At 33.9% G+C, this 16,886-nt stretch overlaps 4 protein-coding genes across 8 annotated transcripts in view; 2 read left to right on the top strand and 2 right to left on the bottom strand.

The window, feature by feature from the left end:
- LOC106648328 (serine/threonine-protein kinase S6KL) overlaps positions 1–383 on the bottom strand; it is a 46,831-nt gene extending 46,448 nt beyond the window's left edge. For 4 of the 5 annotated variants that reach the window (XM_014365119.2, XM_014365137.2, XM_014365128.2 and 1 more), the window contains exon 1: positions 111–383. The gene's annotated coding sequence lies outside the window, so the exon portion shown is untranslated. The remainder of the gene's footprint in view (positions 1–110) is intronic. The other variant, XM_023461123.1, reaches the window with a different exon arrangement.
- A 157-nt stretch (positions 384–540) lies between these two features.
- Positions 541–9,975, top strand: LOC106648341 (ankyrin repeat domain-containing protein 29). Its single transcript, XM_014365151.2, has 8 exons — positions 541–1,281; positions 3,220–3,330; positions 4,273–4,371; positions 8,010–8,108; positions 8,175–8,273; positions 8,833–9,030; positions 9,125–9,220; positions 9,297–9,975. The coding sequence occupies exons 1-8, from the start codon at positions 1,270–1,272 to the stop codon at positions 9,486–9,488; spliced, it is 906 nt and encodes a 301-aa protein (XP_014220637.1). The 5' UTR covers positions 541–1,269; the 3' UTR covers positions 9,489–9,975.
- Positions 9,976–10,643: 668 nt separating this feature from the next.
- Positions 10,644–12,840, top strand: LOC106659863 (syntaxin-like). Its single transcript, XM_014382581.2, has 8 exons — positions 10,644–11,132; positions 11,219–11,317; positions 11,477–11,570; positions 11,644–11,718; positions 11,823–12,020; positions 12,082–12,155; positions 12,217–12,354; positions 12,431–12,840. Exons 1-8 carry the CDS (start codon positions 11,100–11,102, stop codon positions 12,752–12,754), a joined length of 1,035 nt encoding a protein of 344 aa, XP_014238067.1. The 5' UTR covers positions 10,644–11,099; the 3' UTR covers positions 12,755–12,840.
- On the bottom strand, positions 12,823–14,397 carry LOC106659853 (lymphokine-activated killer T-cell-originated protein kinase). The gene is made up of 5 exons (XM_014382573.2): positions 14,145–14,397; positions 13,795–14,031; positions 13,414–13,707; positions 13,106–13,333; positions 12,823–13,013 (listed from the first exon to the last, which is right to left on the bottom strand). The coding sequence occupies exons 1-5, from the start codon at positions 14,266–14,268 to the stop codon at positions 12,856–12,858; spliced, it is 1,041 nt and encodes a 346-aa protein (XP_014238059.1). The 5' UTR covers positions 14,269–14,397; the 3' UTR covers positions 12,823–12,855.
- Positions 14,398–16,886: the final 2,489 nt, after the last annotated feature.

The following is a 16,886-nucleotide window of genomic DNA, read 5'->3' as shown; positions in this document are numbered from 1 at the left end:
AAAATTCTAACATTACGCTCAAAGTTATAGAAAAAATGAATTGAGTTTTATAATCATAAAATGTTAGGATGATTGAATGGAAAATTCATCGGTTTCTTTTTATACTTAACCCAAAATGTATTTGACGTTTATTTTAGAGCTGAATGACTATCTGTGTTAACGTCAGAAGGCAACGTAACTACATGACTTTTGTAATTTTTTTGACAAATTATCTACTTATTTATCGATAAATTCTTAATTAAATAATAAATATAAAAAAAGGATCGTATAACCAACTATGTTATAAAAGATTGGCTCAAGTGAACTAGGACGATAATCCACGCAGGTAACGGTGGAAATTTCGCAAACACACGGCGTAAAGTAGGAGCGCGAAAGAGCTGCCACCTCGCACGCAGGCCTTGTACTTCTCCGAGGGTACGTTGTTACGATTTACGCCTCATGCTGCTGCCAATGATATCGGCGGTCGCTCACGAGTCACCTCTGCGGCCTCGCGATCAGCTCAGCTCGCAGCGAATCGCATGCTATCAAAGCTGCCTGTCAGACAGTACAGCCCTCGCAGTTGCCGTGCGCGGATCGCGGAGTAACCATCTCGCGGATCGTAGTAGCGGTACACACGCACGAGTCGTGACGCAGTCGCTAAACGACTGCAACCTCCCGTGTAAAGTTCGAAACAAGTGCAGTGGCACGAGCATCGCGCGCACGCTCGGGGGAAACAGGTGTATATCAAAAGCGCCGTTCGAATGCAGGCCTCTGCGCTATACGCTCGGTTCTGCACGTGTGTGTATATATGTATTTATATTATAAAATACACATAGAATATACACGATCTCGCGTGTACATCTGTGCAAGTTATAGGAACACGAGATAAGGACGCGTATATTGTTGAAAGAGCGATTGAACGATCGCAGTGTGTGTATTTTCTCCGCGAAGGAATAAGAGATTCTGCGAAAGGCAGCTGCACTGCACACGATTATTTACGTGTGCGTTTATGCGTGTGTCGAAAACTGACGGATGAGATGAAATTACGAGATTGAGTGCAGTGAAGTGTCAGTGAGGGATGCTACTCGAAAATTGTCAAAGATGGAAGTATAGGCGAGTGCGGCGCGGAAACATGCATCTTGAAACTCGTTGAGATTTTCCTCCAGATGTTGGAAGCAGCAGGCTCTACACCACACGTGTCGTCGTCGATAGGGGTGTCGTTGTTGCACAGACTTCAGAAGCAGCAGCTCACGCGGAAACAGCAGCAGCGAGCAGCTCGTCGTCTCAGCCATGTCAATGAAGGTGAGCAATTTTTTATTTTCATAGCGCGTTTTATTTGCTCAGTGCTTTGCTGCCTAAATGTAGACGTCGCGAATTCGATATAATCTGCACTTTGCTTCGCACAATGCAGACCGACGACAGCTGATGCTCTTCTGTTTTGCCTACAATAAAATATGTATTGTAAACACACTCGCGCACACTAATGTGTACTGCATGCACCGATGCCCGCGTAAGAACCGGCTGCGGCAAGGGATGCTAAAAACTTTGCCGTTTTCTTGTTACACGTCCATGCGTCTCGTGTATGTACGACGTCGACCGCGTTGAAAATATATATACTCACCGGTGTGCATTGTATGTTGTTTGCAAAGCCGATACAAATAGGTACTAGTGTGTAAAGCATATTTGGCTCGATGAAAGCAGGCGCAAAAGTAGCGGTACTATAATATATACGAGCTCTCTGACTTTAACGTAAGGATCATGCGCGAGCATTGTTATTATAAATGTACACGCCTATTGCACATGTTTGCCATTATCAAGGGCCATGGCGAATACGCCGCCAAGGATATTCAAATACCAGCATGTCTTTTCTTTAAAAAATTATTATACAATCTTGAGCTCGAGTCTTGGAAACGCTGAATTCGTGAGAGAGGTGTTTTTACAACACGATATTTGCGTTTCTCATTCTATTATCGTAATGTGTACAGCTACAGGTATTTGCACATCACTTGTGACTTCAATGATTTTTCTTTGTGATCGCCTGCAAAATAACACATTTAAATAAAACGGCTCGCACGAATTTTTTACAACCAATTTTTACGAACCAATTGATAAGTTACAGTACGATCGTAAACTTTATTCATCTCGCGATCGAATTCCAAGTGGCTCGAAAAATCGCATTTAATGAACTGTAAAAAGTAGAATATACATGGCTGCTTGAAAGTTCATGTGTACCGAAGCACGCTGAGCCACGCGCGCATTTTTAAGTAGATCATTAACTTCAAACGATGTATATTCGAGAGTTTTCAGAATAGTTGTTTTACAATAATCTACTTTCCTTTCAGACTTTCGAGATCTCGTTTTACAATAAATTTCCTTGGTAAATTAGAATGAACTTATGTAAAAAATCTGCATTTATTATGAATATATTACGCGAATAAAACATGCACTATAGTTTCCGTTATGGTTATTTATTGAACGCCTAACTCTTTGCCAGTCTAAAAAATCATGATGGTGCTAGAGCAGCACCATAAATTAGCCTATTAGCATTTTTATCTTTATAATGTGAGCATCGATAAGGCAAAAGTGCAGTTCTTTTGAAGCGACCAAAGTAGCAATCATCGGACTCGTGACGCGTGTATCATGCCCAGTCAGCATTAATCGCACGTCAAATTCCACGTGCTCGACCTGCCGTTACTGTATGCGCATCACCCCACGATATATGTGTATATATATCTGATGCATATGTGCATCATATGCATTTGCACATCGTGCGTAGTACATTTTCAAATTATATGCGTAATACGTATTTGCTTGTTTATGATAAGACGTAAGATCTAACAAAATTCATATTATTTCTATTATAAATTTTCTACATGCTTGAATTATGCTGTTCTATGTACAGTAATTTAAATGTACTTGCGTTAATTATGTTTGAGATCTAAAGATTGTCCGTTTTTTCCAACACTGACTTCTCTATTCTCTCTACTTATGAAGAAAATGAAATGTGAGGCATTTTATAACTACCTTTCGTTGGTCAGCAGACTAAGACTAGAGCTTGCGTAGCGCGTGTTCGAATTAACAAAAACGTTAAAAATGAGATGAGTTTATCAAACTGAAAACCTAATAATACCTTATCGTACACAACAATAACAAACCATTTTGTAGTGTTTAATAATATTAGTATGAAGTATTTAATCATATTTACTTAATTTTTTATATTATTTTGCGATATTTTTATAGAAAGAATCGCCGTGGGACGTCGAACTGCATTTAGCAGCGGCCAAAGGTCATGCAAAACGATTACAAATGCTTCTAGACTCGGGGCGAGTTCACGTTGATTGTAAAGATAAGGTCAGTATGATAAAAAACCTCATTATATTTTTGAGACCAAAAACATTTATGTGTTTATATCTACCCATAACTAATTACCTATACTTTTTCGAGTGAAACAATTATTTATTAGAAAGTCTGCTGGCAGATTTAGTAACATGCTTTCATTTTCCAATTGTGATTTTAAAAAATTAATAAATTTAGCGTCCATAAACACAGTTGCTCGCTCGTTAAGTCAAATCCTTATAGTTTCTACAATATCCAGTAACCTACATTACTAAAGTTAAATGACAAGTTAACGATGATCAAGGCAAGCGTGAAACACACAATGCATAATGTATAAAGCTTTTCTGTCTGTATGAAAGTGCGGCTCAAATTAACGCATGTATAAAGACTAATAATCACTCGTTGTCAGCAATGTAGGCTCTGCATCTTTTATTCGAGAATATTCATCCAGATGCTTTATTAGGTTGACATTGCCTATGCATGTCGGGTAAAGCTTCTTCAATGAAATTGTTGTGTCACTTGCAATTCATCGTTGCGTAATACCCTGCATAATACTATATTCATATTTTAGATATCCTATTACATCCTGATGGATATCGTAAATCCATTAGTTCAGATTTATTAGTATATTACGTGCATAGGGAGCAAAAAACTGGAAAGCCTCAGAGGCCGATAATTACACGTGCTCTGAGGCTTTCTTTTTCGCTTCATAGGTGCGTATACTATTTTTCATGAATCCCCCAGCAGAAATTAACTTTTTTGTTTTGGCCACCGGAATGAAAACGGTTATTGAACTTTCTACATATAAATCGGCATTAATAAACGAGAATTCGCGAGTCTTCAGACTTTTTCTGCTGCTACATGACACAAAGACGATTGCACGAAAAATACTATATATTATCAAAAAATATTGTGTTGTTAATTTAAAAATTAAATTTTCAAATTAATTGCTTTTAGGACGGCACAACGCCACTAATTTTGGCTGCAGCGGGCGGCCACATCGATGCTGTTATTGAATTGCTGCAACAGGGAGCTGATCCCAATTCCAAAAGATTGGTAAGTGCATCTGATTATGTACTAAGTAATAATATGACTTGAAAATGCGATTTTTCATTTAAGAATGAATATATTCAAAAATGTATGTGGCTCAGAGTTTGGCATTCATTTAAAATTAATAGTAGTTGATACTTGGCTAATTTTTTTTTATTAAATTTTTTTATATTTCAAGATTCATGTTAGAAGTATTGATACCTGAAACGATTCTTACATTACATGAAACCCGGTATGGAGTTCAACCTTGCAATATTTTTTAACGCTTCAATAGCCGTAATTTTTCAGATAACTAATTTAACATTTGTTATAGTTTTCACTTAAATCTTAATAATATTTTTAAATATTAACTGTATCAGAAAAAATGATACTTTTTTATTTCGTGTATGACGATTGACGATTCGTTTTTCAATACAGAAGTTTTTCTGGTTGAATTAAAATTAAAACAAGTATGAAATATGAAAAATCATTTTGCGCAAAACATGCCCTTAGCAAGTAGGAAATGAAAGGTATTCAGCAACTCTCGAATAGGCTAAGACATTCGATTACTTATTAAATTTTAGTAGTCTCCCAATAAGAACGAAGGAGTAATTTTTAATGATTAAAAAAAACAAAGGCAAGTGAGGCAATGTCTTTTGTGCTCACATCCCTGTTATTTATTTCAAACTTTACGTTTATTTTTTAGTGAGAGGAAAAAAATTCAAAATTTCATGTGTAGTTTACCTATCAGCGAAATTCTTAACACTCTGTGATAAAGGTTTATAACGCAAAAAATGAAAATGCATACGTCTATCATATTGTTACCTTCATTTAAGTATACTTTATTCATTTCGTGAACTCGAAAATTATAGTTTCACAGCAGTATTCGTCCCCATACTTGGTAATAGATCGGTGAACATTTTTGTGGATGATAAAAGAAAAAATGTTCTCACGTTTTGTAAGAATACCTTCATGATGGACGACTGTATTATTTATTTTAAAAAACTACCTTCAAGTAGATGCATTTTAAGTACAGAAACTTAATTTGCAAGTTATATAATTGTAGTTCACCTTCTTTCGAAAAATTGCAATTTATTCGAAATATCTAAATTTGAACTGATCGATTAAAATTCAATGTGCGAATCATCAAAATAATATTAAGTATCCTGCGATTCACTCAAAAGTAGTATGATAAATCAAAACTTTGCTCGTAACGATAAAAAAATGGATTTTTTTTTTAATATTTTTTCTTTCTAATTACTTCGGCTTTGCACTTTAAATTCTTCACAAACTTTAAATTCTTTGAAAAATGATAACACTCTTACAACGATTTTACATCGACCTTGAGATATTTGCTAAAAAAGTCAATCTAAAAGAACTTGTCAACTTCGACTCGCTTAAAGGTTCCAAGTACATATGTATCAACATTGTAAAAGTATACATTACTAGTATTGACAATTTTATTGGCCATTGCGGAAGTTGAGTCAGTGTACCGTTCACTCAGAGTGACGTTGAATCTTGTCAATTTTCGTGAAGCCTTCCTGTATATTTATGTAGGCGTATCGAAGTGTTACGAAGTAATCATTTACATTACTCGTCAGGCTCTTTACGTATCTCTTTGTAATATAAATTATCGATTCCATTTTGCATATTATTCATGCAGATATACAAATGATCAGGATGACGTGTTTCACGAAGGCTCAAAAACTTTGACATTTTGTTTTCAATCTTTGATCGTGTTACAAATATAATACAAAAGACCAATCCTAAAAATTATTCGTCCACGCGTTTGACACAGCATAAATTGTATATACTTAAATGCTTCAGAATAACAAATTTGTTGTAGGAAAATCTCTCTTTCGTATTTATGTATCGCTTTGGTTTATTTTTAACCTTCGTAATTGTAAAAACGTTTCTGCTGTTTTTCATAAATAGCTTACAGAAAATGTATTACTTGAAGTACCCGTGCAAACCTTCGTCTGTAAAACAATAGCAACTGTGCTATTTAAATTGCTGTTTTCAATAGACTTTTGTAGGTAAAAATTCACAAAAAATTGTCCTTAATTTCATGGCATGAATAAAATAATTTAACTTTAACAAATCAATGCTACATATGCTTTTGCAGTAATTAATAAACACAGTGCTCATTCATACGCAAGTGTTAAGCGCAGCGTAAACTTGTGCATTAGCACTTGATCGAGAATTTCTTTGAAGGACGTGAGGGTAGCATGCGAATACAAACATCATGAAGTAAAAACTTGCGCTCGTGTTTTCGTTCTTTTACCATTGTATACATTGCATAATACCTTCTGGAAATTGATGAAAAACAGGTGTGCTAACGTATGTCAAACTTAAGGTGTAAAACTCACATGCGTATCGAGTGAAGTAGCAAAGTGACTCTCATAAATAAAGTAGCACGTCTTATCTTGATTGCTGATACATACGGCACTAACTCAACTATAGAACCTAACCGGACTAGGCACAGATTAAGCCAAGTTAGAATCACCAACAGTCCGAGTAAGTGATTGGTTCACCTTCAGCATTTTAAAATAGACGACGCGTTACGTTACACGCATTGCGCTAACTTGATGCGACTTGAACATTTAACCGCAACCACAGCGGAAACGGCAGTCATCTTCGATTTCACGTGCTGCGCCTACAATAATGCCCACATCCAGCTCATTGTAGAAATTGCAATTTGTAAAAATAGTTCATTCATTCTCGAGTATGCTGTCTATGCAGTTTCGATCGATAAAATAGCCCTAGAAAATGAATTATCTATCAAACTGTCGTCGACGCGTGACACTGTCCTCTCGTCGACGTTGTTTATAATGTCTAGAGTTTCCGCGGTATGTGCATGTAAAATAGTTATAACAACTCTTGTATGATGATAGTGATGGGTTGCTACTAGTAGCATTTTGCGTGTGCATTGGATCAGAAACAAAAGATATAGGAAAACGATAATGAAAACATTATTGTTGGATATTTTTTTGTTTCGAAACGATTAGAGAGCCTATTTGTCCTGATGCAAAATAATTAACTTCCGATGTATTGATCTGATAAATTCCGGTCCTTATGTAAATAGATGCTTAAATTTTCGTTCGATTACAATATCATTCGTAAGGTTTGAAATTAAAAAAATTAAGAACTCATCAGAAAAAGTTACGTCCAGTTTATTTATGCTGTCGATTAACAGAAATTATTTTTTTGCTTCCTCCATGCTCTGCCACATCTGAAGAATGAATTTTTAAACCAGACATAATAGGACGATTCAATTTATTACATATTTGTAAATTACGTTGAATTTTCAACAAGTTTGTGTACGTGTGTGCATGTAATCTTCTCGGCTTTTTAGCTAAGATTATAGTGACTTAGTTACATTACGCTTATACGTGCAAGTAGTATTTAAAAGAAAGATCTTTGCCAATGAATTGAAAGAAGTTTTCATTGTGGATGTGATAAAAAAATGTTACATGAAAATACAAATTTTATTGCATTGTTATCTAATTTTCTATATAATGTACGTATAGCAATAAATTACCCGTAAAATATACTATATTTATTCAGTAAAATAGTAATGTGTATGAAATTAATTAGATTCAAAAGAATTTTTCAAGTACACATCTCTTGATTAATAAGTTGAAATGAAATTTTTTTATCGACAGACAGGTACGACGCCCTTATTTTTCGCAGCTCAAGGAGGATACGCTGATATTACAATAATTCTCTTAAAAAATGGAGCAAATGTTGATTCTTGTAGCATTGTAAGTATAAAATAATCCATTTTTTTACCGCCTCGTCGATGTAACAATATTTCACTTTCTACTCAGGATGGAGGAACCCCGCTGTTTGTCTCCTGTCAATACGGCCACCTCGACGTTGTCGAAGAGCTTATAGCCAACGGAGCATGTGTCAATGCCCACATGAAGGTAAAGGAGTCATAATTCTTTTATTTGCAGACTAAAATAGACGATAAGTCGATTTACTATTAGCGGGTGGGCGCTTAAATTCGATGTTTGTTGTGCGATGTTTGTAGCGTGCTTGAGTGCTATTAAAGCACAATGTATTCAAGTTAAATTCAGTGCTTCGAGCTTTCTACTGAGATTACAAGAATCCGATGTATTTATAAGGAAGTTTGAAATAACAATAGTAGCAGCAGCAACAAGAACAATAATAAATAGTGCATGATATTGTATTATATGCAAAAAACTTTTTATATCTTAGAGTGTATTTTTCGGATTACGTTTTTTTTTCTTATTCGCTTCGAGAACTGGAGTTTTACTAATTGTTTTTCCTATTTTCACCGTATAAAAATAAGTACATTTACACTATCCTTTCATGAATTTGAACTTGCCGTTGATGCTAGCACCCAAAATTTGATGGAATATTGTTTTTAAATTTTATTTCGTCTTAGCAATTATTTATACCTCAAAGAAACGTCAAGAAATAAATATTTTTTGATCTACAACGATTGTTTCTCAAAAATAGGATGGTGCAACAGCCCTGTTTATTGCAGCTCAAAACGGACATGCAAAAATAATGGAACTATTGATAGCATACGGTGCCAAAATCGAAGCAGCGAGAACTGATGGTGCTACACCACTTTGGATAGCCGCACAAATGGGTCACGATCACGTGGTCAGAAGATTATTAAAAGCTGGTGCTTACGTGGATTCAAAACGACACGTAAGTTTATTATTACGTAATTTGTAAATTAAAACTTTACTGCATCTTGATGAATAAATAAAAATTACTTTGAAAATGTTCATATTATGTTCAGGATGGTGCAACACCGCTATTCAAAGCAGCCCATAAAGGCCACACAGCAGTTGTAGGAGAATTGCTGAAATATCGACCAAATCTAGGAATTCTTCCAGTAAATTAATAACAGTTTTCATTGACTCTATTTATAAACTTCAAATTGAAAGTATACTATAAATGTTTAATTGCAGAATGGTGAAAGTGCATTACATGCAACAGCGTTAATGGGACACATGAGCGTCACAAGACAACTAGTAGGAGCTGGAGCTGATCCCCTGCTAACCAATCAAGAAGGTTTGACACCGCTTCAATCAGCCATACGACATGGCCAACATCAAGTCGCCTCGTACCTAAAGGAAAATTACGGTCAAGGCAAACGATAACAATGACAGAAATTTGCTAGTTTTTCGATTTGAATTTTTTAGAAATGTTATTTAATTCTTGTTACCAGTGTTTATTGTCAACGTCGAATGTGATAAATTACTTATGAAACGACGAATGATGTTACACTTTTGGTTACATAATGAATTGCAAAAAGTGTACTAGAAGTTGAACGATATTCTTAAGATGTTATTTTTCTATGAATAAACTTTTATGAAATTTAAAACTTTAAGGTATAGACGAGCAAACTTGATCATTATAATGCCTTAACGTACAAAAGAATATCAGCAATCCAAAAATTAGGTAGTTTTTCTTAATTTTAGAATTTTTAGGTCAAAGAAATAAACATAGCGTGGATTCTATTCACCAAAGGTGGAAAAAAATCAAAATGTTGATTACTTGTTAGTTATCGGATAATAAAGGATATTCATAAGTTTTCGTTAAAAATTGTGTAAATTTTATAGAAATAAATATGTTTTTTCAAGGAAATGTTGAATAAATATTCAATTTTATACTGACTGAGAATCGAGGAGTTATAAACTGGTTAATCATATCTTTAAACTGATAATTGAGCTCGTTTTGATTGAACATTATGAAAGGGGAATGTGTTATTCATATCTTAAAGAATACTACGTAGTTTCCCATTTTAAAATATTTTTGTAAAAGGAAATAAAAATATTAAAAATTGTAGTGTGTTATTATCAAAGTAATCACAATGTTTCATATTTTTTTCTTGCGAGATTGTTCTGTTTAAAAAGTCTATTCATGTCTAAATTTTAAAATTTGATCAAGCTGTAAATCATATGATACTCCAACGCTTAATATTAAATGAAAATTTTAATCCCAAAATTTCATCGAATCTCCGAGCGAAACAATTATAGGTTTTTTTGTATAACCAAGGCTCATTTGTAATTTATAATTAAAATAGATAGAAGTATTCATGACAGTGGTTATAAATACAAAATTTGATTGGTTAAAAAGTGCATCATTTTTCAAATTCTTTACAAACCCTATGCAGTGAAGTTGCAACCAACGTTTAAAAGTACTTATTATGAAGAGAGGTGAATTTTAAAAATGTTTCGTTATTTATAATTTTATTTCATTACGGCTAGAACTTCATATTGAAGCAATGACTGATATATTTAAAATGTCTTTTAATGATATCTAGATTTTTCTAAAAATTAAACACGCTTTAACAACATAATGATTTCACATTCGGGCAATTCAATCAAAAGACTGAAGTCCTAAAATAAGTGTTCATTTCCTATTGGGGCCACTTTCCGTGTCTCGGCAGTACTTGTTACTAGAAGCGCTAAATCGTGCCATTCTAGCATAAGTCGAACATATGATACGCGCTTTTATCGTGATACTCTTACAAAAACAATCGAACTATTCTAATCTACGAATTTGCCATTCATGAAATATGCTAGTCCGCTTGAGATGTAGTAACAAGTATGTGATTGAAAAAAAGCCCTACACAAAGTGCCTACACAGATACTGTTTGCGTTTAAATAAAGCCTATTTGTGTTTATCAATGATGATGATCGTGCGCGGTGCAGGTGTGAGATAAGAAAACGATAAAAAACTTGGTTTGGTTCAGTAAGTCGGCCAGCATGACGAGAGATCGTATGCCAGACTTGTGCGCTGTGAGTTTATTTATTTTATTGCAAAAGTAGATTCGCTTTAAGAGTATATTTAATGCAAGATTTAACGAATTTTTCATTTATTCAAGGCACGTAAAGGAATTACAACGACGACAAGTGGGGGCTTTCTTAAAAATGTTCACGGACAGATTAAGCCGAATAAAAAACTTCACGATCTTCTGAATAACGTATGAAATTTAATATTTTAATTTTATAAGGGCAGTCATTATTCTTCTTTAATTGTTGTATTTATTAATTATTTATACGTTCTATAAAACGAAATGATTTGATTGCGATTTTTTCAATTAAATCAATACAATAATGAAAAGAAATCCAATCAATTTCAGGTTCAAGAGATTCGAGAACTTATTAATGTTATGATCGAAAATATACTAATTGTAAAAAAAATACACAAAGATGCCGGTCAGCACGGAAACAAAGGTTGGTTTTCAATTAAATTCGTTTTAAACAAATTTTTTCCTTTTTCCATTGATATGAAAAAATATTTCAACAGAAATTCGGAAAGAATTGGATACTCGTACTTCGACAATCAGTCAGTTAGCACATAGGATACACGGAAAATTAAAAGGTATTGTGCTGAACTTTCAAATTTTAAATCCAGCTTGATATTTTCGGATTTTGTAGCTCATTTTAAAAATCAATCATAGATTAATTACAATATTTAACTTTTAGGAATTGGTAAAGATATATCTCATGAAGACGATATAACATTTAGTACAGCACGAGATGGATCCGCTTACAACAGAATTAGAATTTTACAATACGTAACGTTGTCCAAATCGTACACGGAGACAATGCATGATTACAATGAAAACTTGTTGAAATATCATGACCGATGCGCAAACCTATTAAAAAAACAACGACGCCTTGGTAAATTGTGTTCATTACTTTTTGTATTTATCAATCTAAAAGTTTAATACCTCGTTTATAGTGAGAAAACATGTTAAAAGCGAAGAACTGGATAGTATGCTTGACACAGAAGACACGAATTTATTTGTTGATAATGTAAGTTATGAATAATAAAACTCATGTTCTTACTATAAATGTTGTGTATATTACTGTACAGATTTTAGAAGATACAAGAGCCGCTCAACAACAACTATCAGATATAGAATCTAGGCATAATGAATTGCAAAAACTAGAAAAGTCTATTAGTGAAGTTAGAGATATTTTTCTTGAAATGGCCATTCTAGTTGAAAGACAAGTGAGTTCATTTTGAAAATAATTTTAATCGTCCTTACAAATACAAAACAAAAAATGTCATTGCTAATTTTCTTCAGGGTGAACAACTAAATTGCATTGAATACTTTGCTAGTAAAGCTACTGATGACATTGATATGGGACGCGATAGAATCATCAAAGGATATGAAAAAAAACGACGCTTAAAAATTGTAAGAATAATTATTGTTGAATTTTTGGTTAAAATTGCAAATATTACGAAATCTTTCCTTTTTCTTTTTTCAGAGGAAATTAAAAATAGCTCTAGCAGTATTTGTTATAATTTTAATTATTTTTATAGGTATTCTATGTTCATAAAATTGCATTTTATGATTAATAATATTGTTATACACCTATCAAATAGATTTGTCATATATTACTTGTAAAAGTAGATCGATATTAAAAATACTTTATATGTTAGATGAGGTAAATGTATATGATATAATATTTATATACATTTCAAATTACCATTTTCCATTGAAAATTTTCATGAGGTAACTTTCTTCACGTGATTTTTAAAAAACATTACAACCCCTTTAGCACTTGGCCTTGTTCTGTAATCTTCATCTGTACAAGCATAAAATATTTCTAAAACTTTATCATATTCTGAACCTAGCTCTATTGCAGGAAGTGGTGGTCTTGTTCCTACACAACAATTTTAATTATTAAATAGTATTAATAAGAATTTGAGAATACTTAATTATTAAAATAAATTGGTAATATTTAATAATATTTACCATATTTACTATCATCTGGATCTTTCAAACTTTGAATAAAGCTATCTTCTTCTTCAGCATCAGAATTTGGATAATTATTTTCCATACTTATAGTTGACATATGATCATCATCTGTAGATTCATCAATTGAATCTTCATTTTGAAAATGAGGTGGTGAAAGTGCTATCATTTCATAAAGAACAAGGCCATATGCCCACATATCAGCCTTATTAGTAATGGGCTCATCACCTGGAATAAAAAAATCACAGTAGAAAATATAGAGTATTTTTTGTGTTATATCTCAAAACAATGTTTTAAAGAATTATTACCATCTAGTACTTCTGGAGCACTCCAACATTGTGTACCAATGTACATAAACTTATCATTAGATGTATCTATAATAAGGTCTTGAGTTAATGGAATAGAAACTCCAAAATCACAAATTTTTACAATTTGATAATCCTTGGAAATTAAAATATTGTAACTTTTAATATCTCCATGAAGTATATATGCTGTATGATGCAAATATTCAAGACCTTTGACAATTTCATAGCCAATTTTCAATATTTCATCAGCGGGAAATTGTGGTTCTCCTTCTTCTACTCTATTTTCGATCATGTCACCTATTTATAGATATGAAAAAAATTTAATTTAAAGCATGATTTTGAATTTCAAGATTATTGAAAATAAATAGTTAAATAATCATTTACCTAATGACATATCCAATTTTTCCATTGCAAGACATGGTTCACCATGCGATTCATATGCAAGGCCTCGAAAGCCAATAATATTTGGGTGTTTCAATTTTCTAAGTATTTCAGCCTCCAATTGAATTCTAGAATTATATTTAGGATCTGAAGTAACATTTTTGTTTCGCTTTTTAATAGCCCATGGAGAACGCACAAATCCGACTTTTGGTGACCTTTCTAAAGTAAACACGCCCACCCCTACAACATAGTTAAAAATTAATTAGTTAGTATGTCGTTAGACTTGAGTAATGATTAATTGTTAAATGATAAAAGCAAGTAAATACTTGTCAAAGTAGTGACTAGTGACTTACCACAACCGTAACCTATTTGTTTTAAAAAAGGAGATGCCGGTATTTTGATGGGTGTTTGGAATTCAGGATTGTCCGTGATCCTACTTTTAAACTTTTTAGCTGTCGGCGTCTTGAACTCTGCCATTTTATCAAAATTGAATGAATGTCTTATTTTAAGTCGTATGCAATCGCACCTGTTTGTTTAAAAGTAAACAAGCATATGAGTTTCCATTGACCGTTGACGTTTTGAAATTTCGAAATGTGCAATGGAGGGAAAGAAACTCCAAAGATACCCGGTCACTTTGTAGATTAAAAGATGTTATTTTCATCTTGATTCTAGATAATTATTCACAGATAATCTGAGAGAGTTGGTAAAGTAGTAAGCATTAGTACCAATTTATTTTAAGTGGCATTCGAAAAGTATCAATTTTTGATGTGAAACATCTATTTTTTAAATATACGAGTGAGCTAAATAATTTTATTTAAAAATAAAGGAATCATGTTAATATTCAATAATCAGTGAGTTGACAACTAAATTTTCATCGTACAGGGTTAACTTACTAGTGTCCTGTCATCATAAGCTACTATTTAAAAAAATATTAGTAAAATTTTGATGCAATACATTTATTTTCCATCTTTTCTTGTATTATATTTTCAGAGAAAATTTATAAATTATCAAATATTCTTTACATTATGAGACTAAAAATCGACCCTGGTCAAATACGAGGCTGTTTAATAAAATAATAGGCTATCTAATATTCGATCACCCGTAATAAACTAATGGTTTCCATGTTCCCACGGGTGAATGTTTGAAGAGAAAATCAGTTCCATATGCATTTTAAGACTCGTATCTTCATTTGTAATACTGTTTACTAGGAGAATAAAGACACAACCGAGTTCTAAGTTCAAGGTCATTGATGGTTCAGTAGACCGATCCAAAACAAGACGATTCGCATTTTTGAGCTTTACTCACTATTTAAAAATATTATCAGCTTTTTTATCAAGTGTATGTTACAGTCATTCAAAAGGTTACCTTAGTTGCTATCAGAAGGTACTCTTAGAAAAAATTGTTAAAGTTTAAAGCAAACAAAGTGAGAACTTGTCTTATGAATCACGTACTGGTAGATTTAGCCTATAGCTTGTGCATAGAAAAAAGAGATTAGATAGTTTTAAATTTAAACTGTAATTATTTACCACGTAATTTCTGAAATATTGTCTGAAATGTTTATTTCATCGTAAAGACATTCTTCATTTTAAAAGGTGAGCTCAATATTAAATTCAAATAATATTATTAACAATCAATACTGAATATTCCTTGTTTGTATAATATAAAGTTTTTGATATTTTTCAGTTGATGATTTGAAATTCTTGACTATCCAGGAGTAATTATGATACATACATGGGTAATTTATTAAAAAGATTTGCTTATATTTCGGCTCTAAAAGGATGGCACGGGATAAAAGCCACAAGAGCTTGTCGCTGGCTTTGGCTACAGCAACAAAGGCTGCTGCAGGAAAGTTTGAGCGGCTGGCTTTCAGGGGGTTCCATGGAATCGATGCGAATCTCGGTCCCACGCGCGCCTTCATAAAACTGCAAATATATATGTAGTACTGCAAGCATAGGATATAGTCGCGGTAGCGGCCGTTGTACTACAGCTCGACGCGCAGTTCGTCCAAAGATAAGATCGTCCCGAGTAAACGCATCGCGAGCCTATACTCGCTGCAGCACGAGCGTCTCCGTTCCGCGATCTATGTATGTGTATAGTCTGGTACCTATGCGCAGCAGTGCAGCTGTAACGGTATATTAGCTTAAAGAGTCCAAGTTAGTCTTTTGCAGTCGAGCAGTAAAGAGGAACTGTGCGCGCACACACACACACACACACACACATAAACGCAACCCGAGAAGTGCGTTCTATAAGCCATATCAATAGGATAGATACGCTGCTTTTTGCCTTTGCTCGCTCTTTCCTTTTTTTCCGGCTAACGATCTCGTTTAGGCTTTTTCGAGATACTTAGAAAGAGAAGCAGGGCGCGACTTGTTTACCGGCGGCATGCTTTCCCGATCGTAAACGTTTATATTCACAACGCAATAAATACACTCACGTATGTGTACATAAAACTAGCAAGAATTTTAATAAAATGAGATCGGCTTTTTGCCGTTTCCGATGACGAGATTGTTTATTTCCAACATTCAGAGCATTCTCCGCTAATTGTCCCTTGCTATGGATTCAGGCTTTTTCCTCGCCTTATTTTCCCTTTGGTGTCGAGAACAATTCCTCAAACGACTTTACATCGTTTGTTTTCTCGCTTAAACTTTGACGATTTCACAACTAAATGCAGGTAGAAAATCAAACGACTCCGTTGAAAGAGACGGGATGCAAATTTCGGTTCATCAAACGATTTTTTCATGAAAACATCGACGACTGACGATCAAAAAGTATTATTAATAAAAATTGTTGGTTTCATTGCAACGTATGGACGGAATTCGATGGTCGGGCAAGTGTGCTAGTTGCTTCCAAATTCAATAAAGAGAGCCGAATGCGGAGCTAGCATACGTCATGTACTTTTAATACAGACTCCTGGCGATGTTCGTTCTTCTCCTCCTCCTTTTGGTCGTCGTCGTCGTCTTCCTCCACCTGTCTCTCTCCCTCCCTTTGGCGCTCGATCTCTCGGCGTACATCCTTGCAACTATAGGTAGGCTCTCGGCTCGCGAGCATAGTCCCCAGATTCGAGCTCTTGCTCTCTCCTTTTTATCCAGCGCTCG

The sequence above is a fragment of the Trichogramma pretiosum genome, unplaced genomic scaffold, assembly GCF_000599845.2.
Source record: "Trichogramma pretiosum strain Unisexual culture from Peru unplaced genomic scaffold, Tpre_2.0 scaffold34, whole genome shotgun sequence".
In the NCBI taxonomy this organism is placed as follows: Eukaryota; Metazoa; Arthropoda; class Insecta; order Hymenoptera; family Trichogrammatidae; genus Trichogramma; species Trichogramma pretiosum.
Note: the sequence above shows the minus strand (reverse complement) of the source record. Positions and strands in the feature narration are given on the sequence as shown.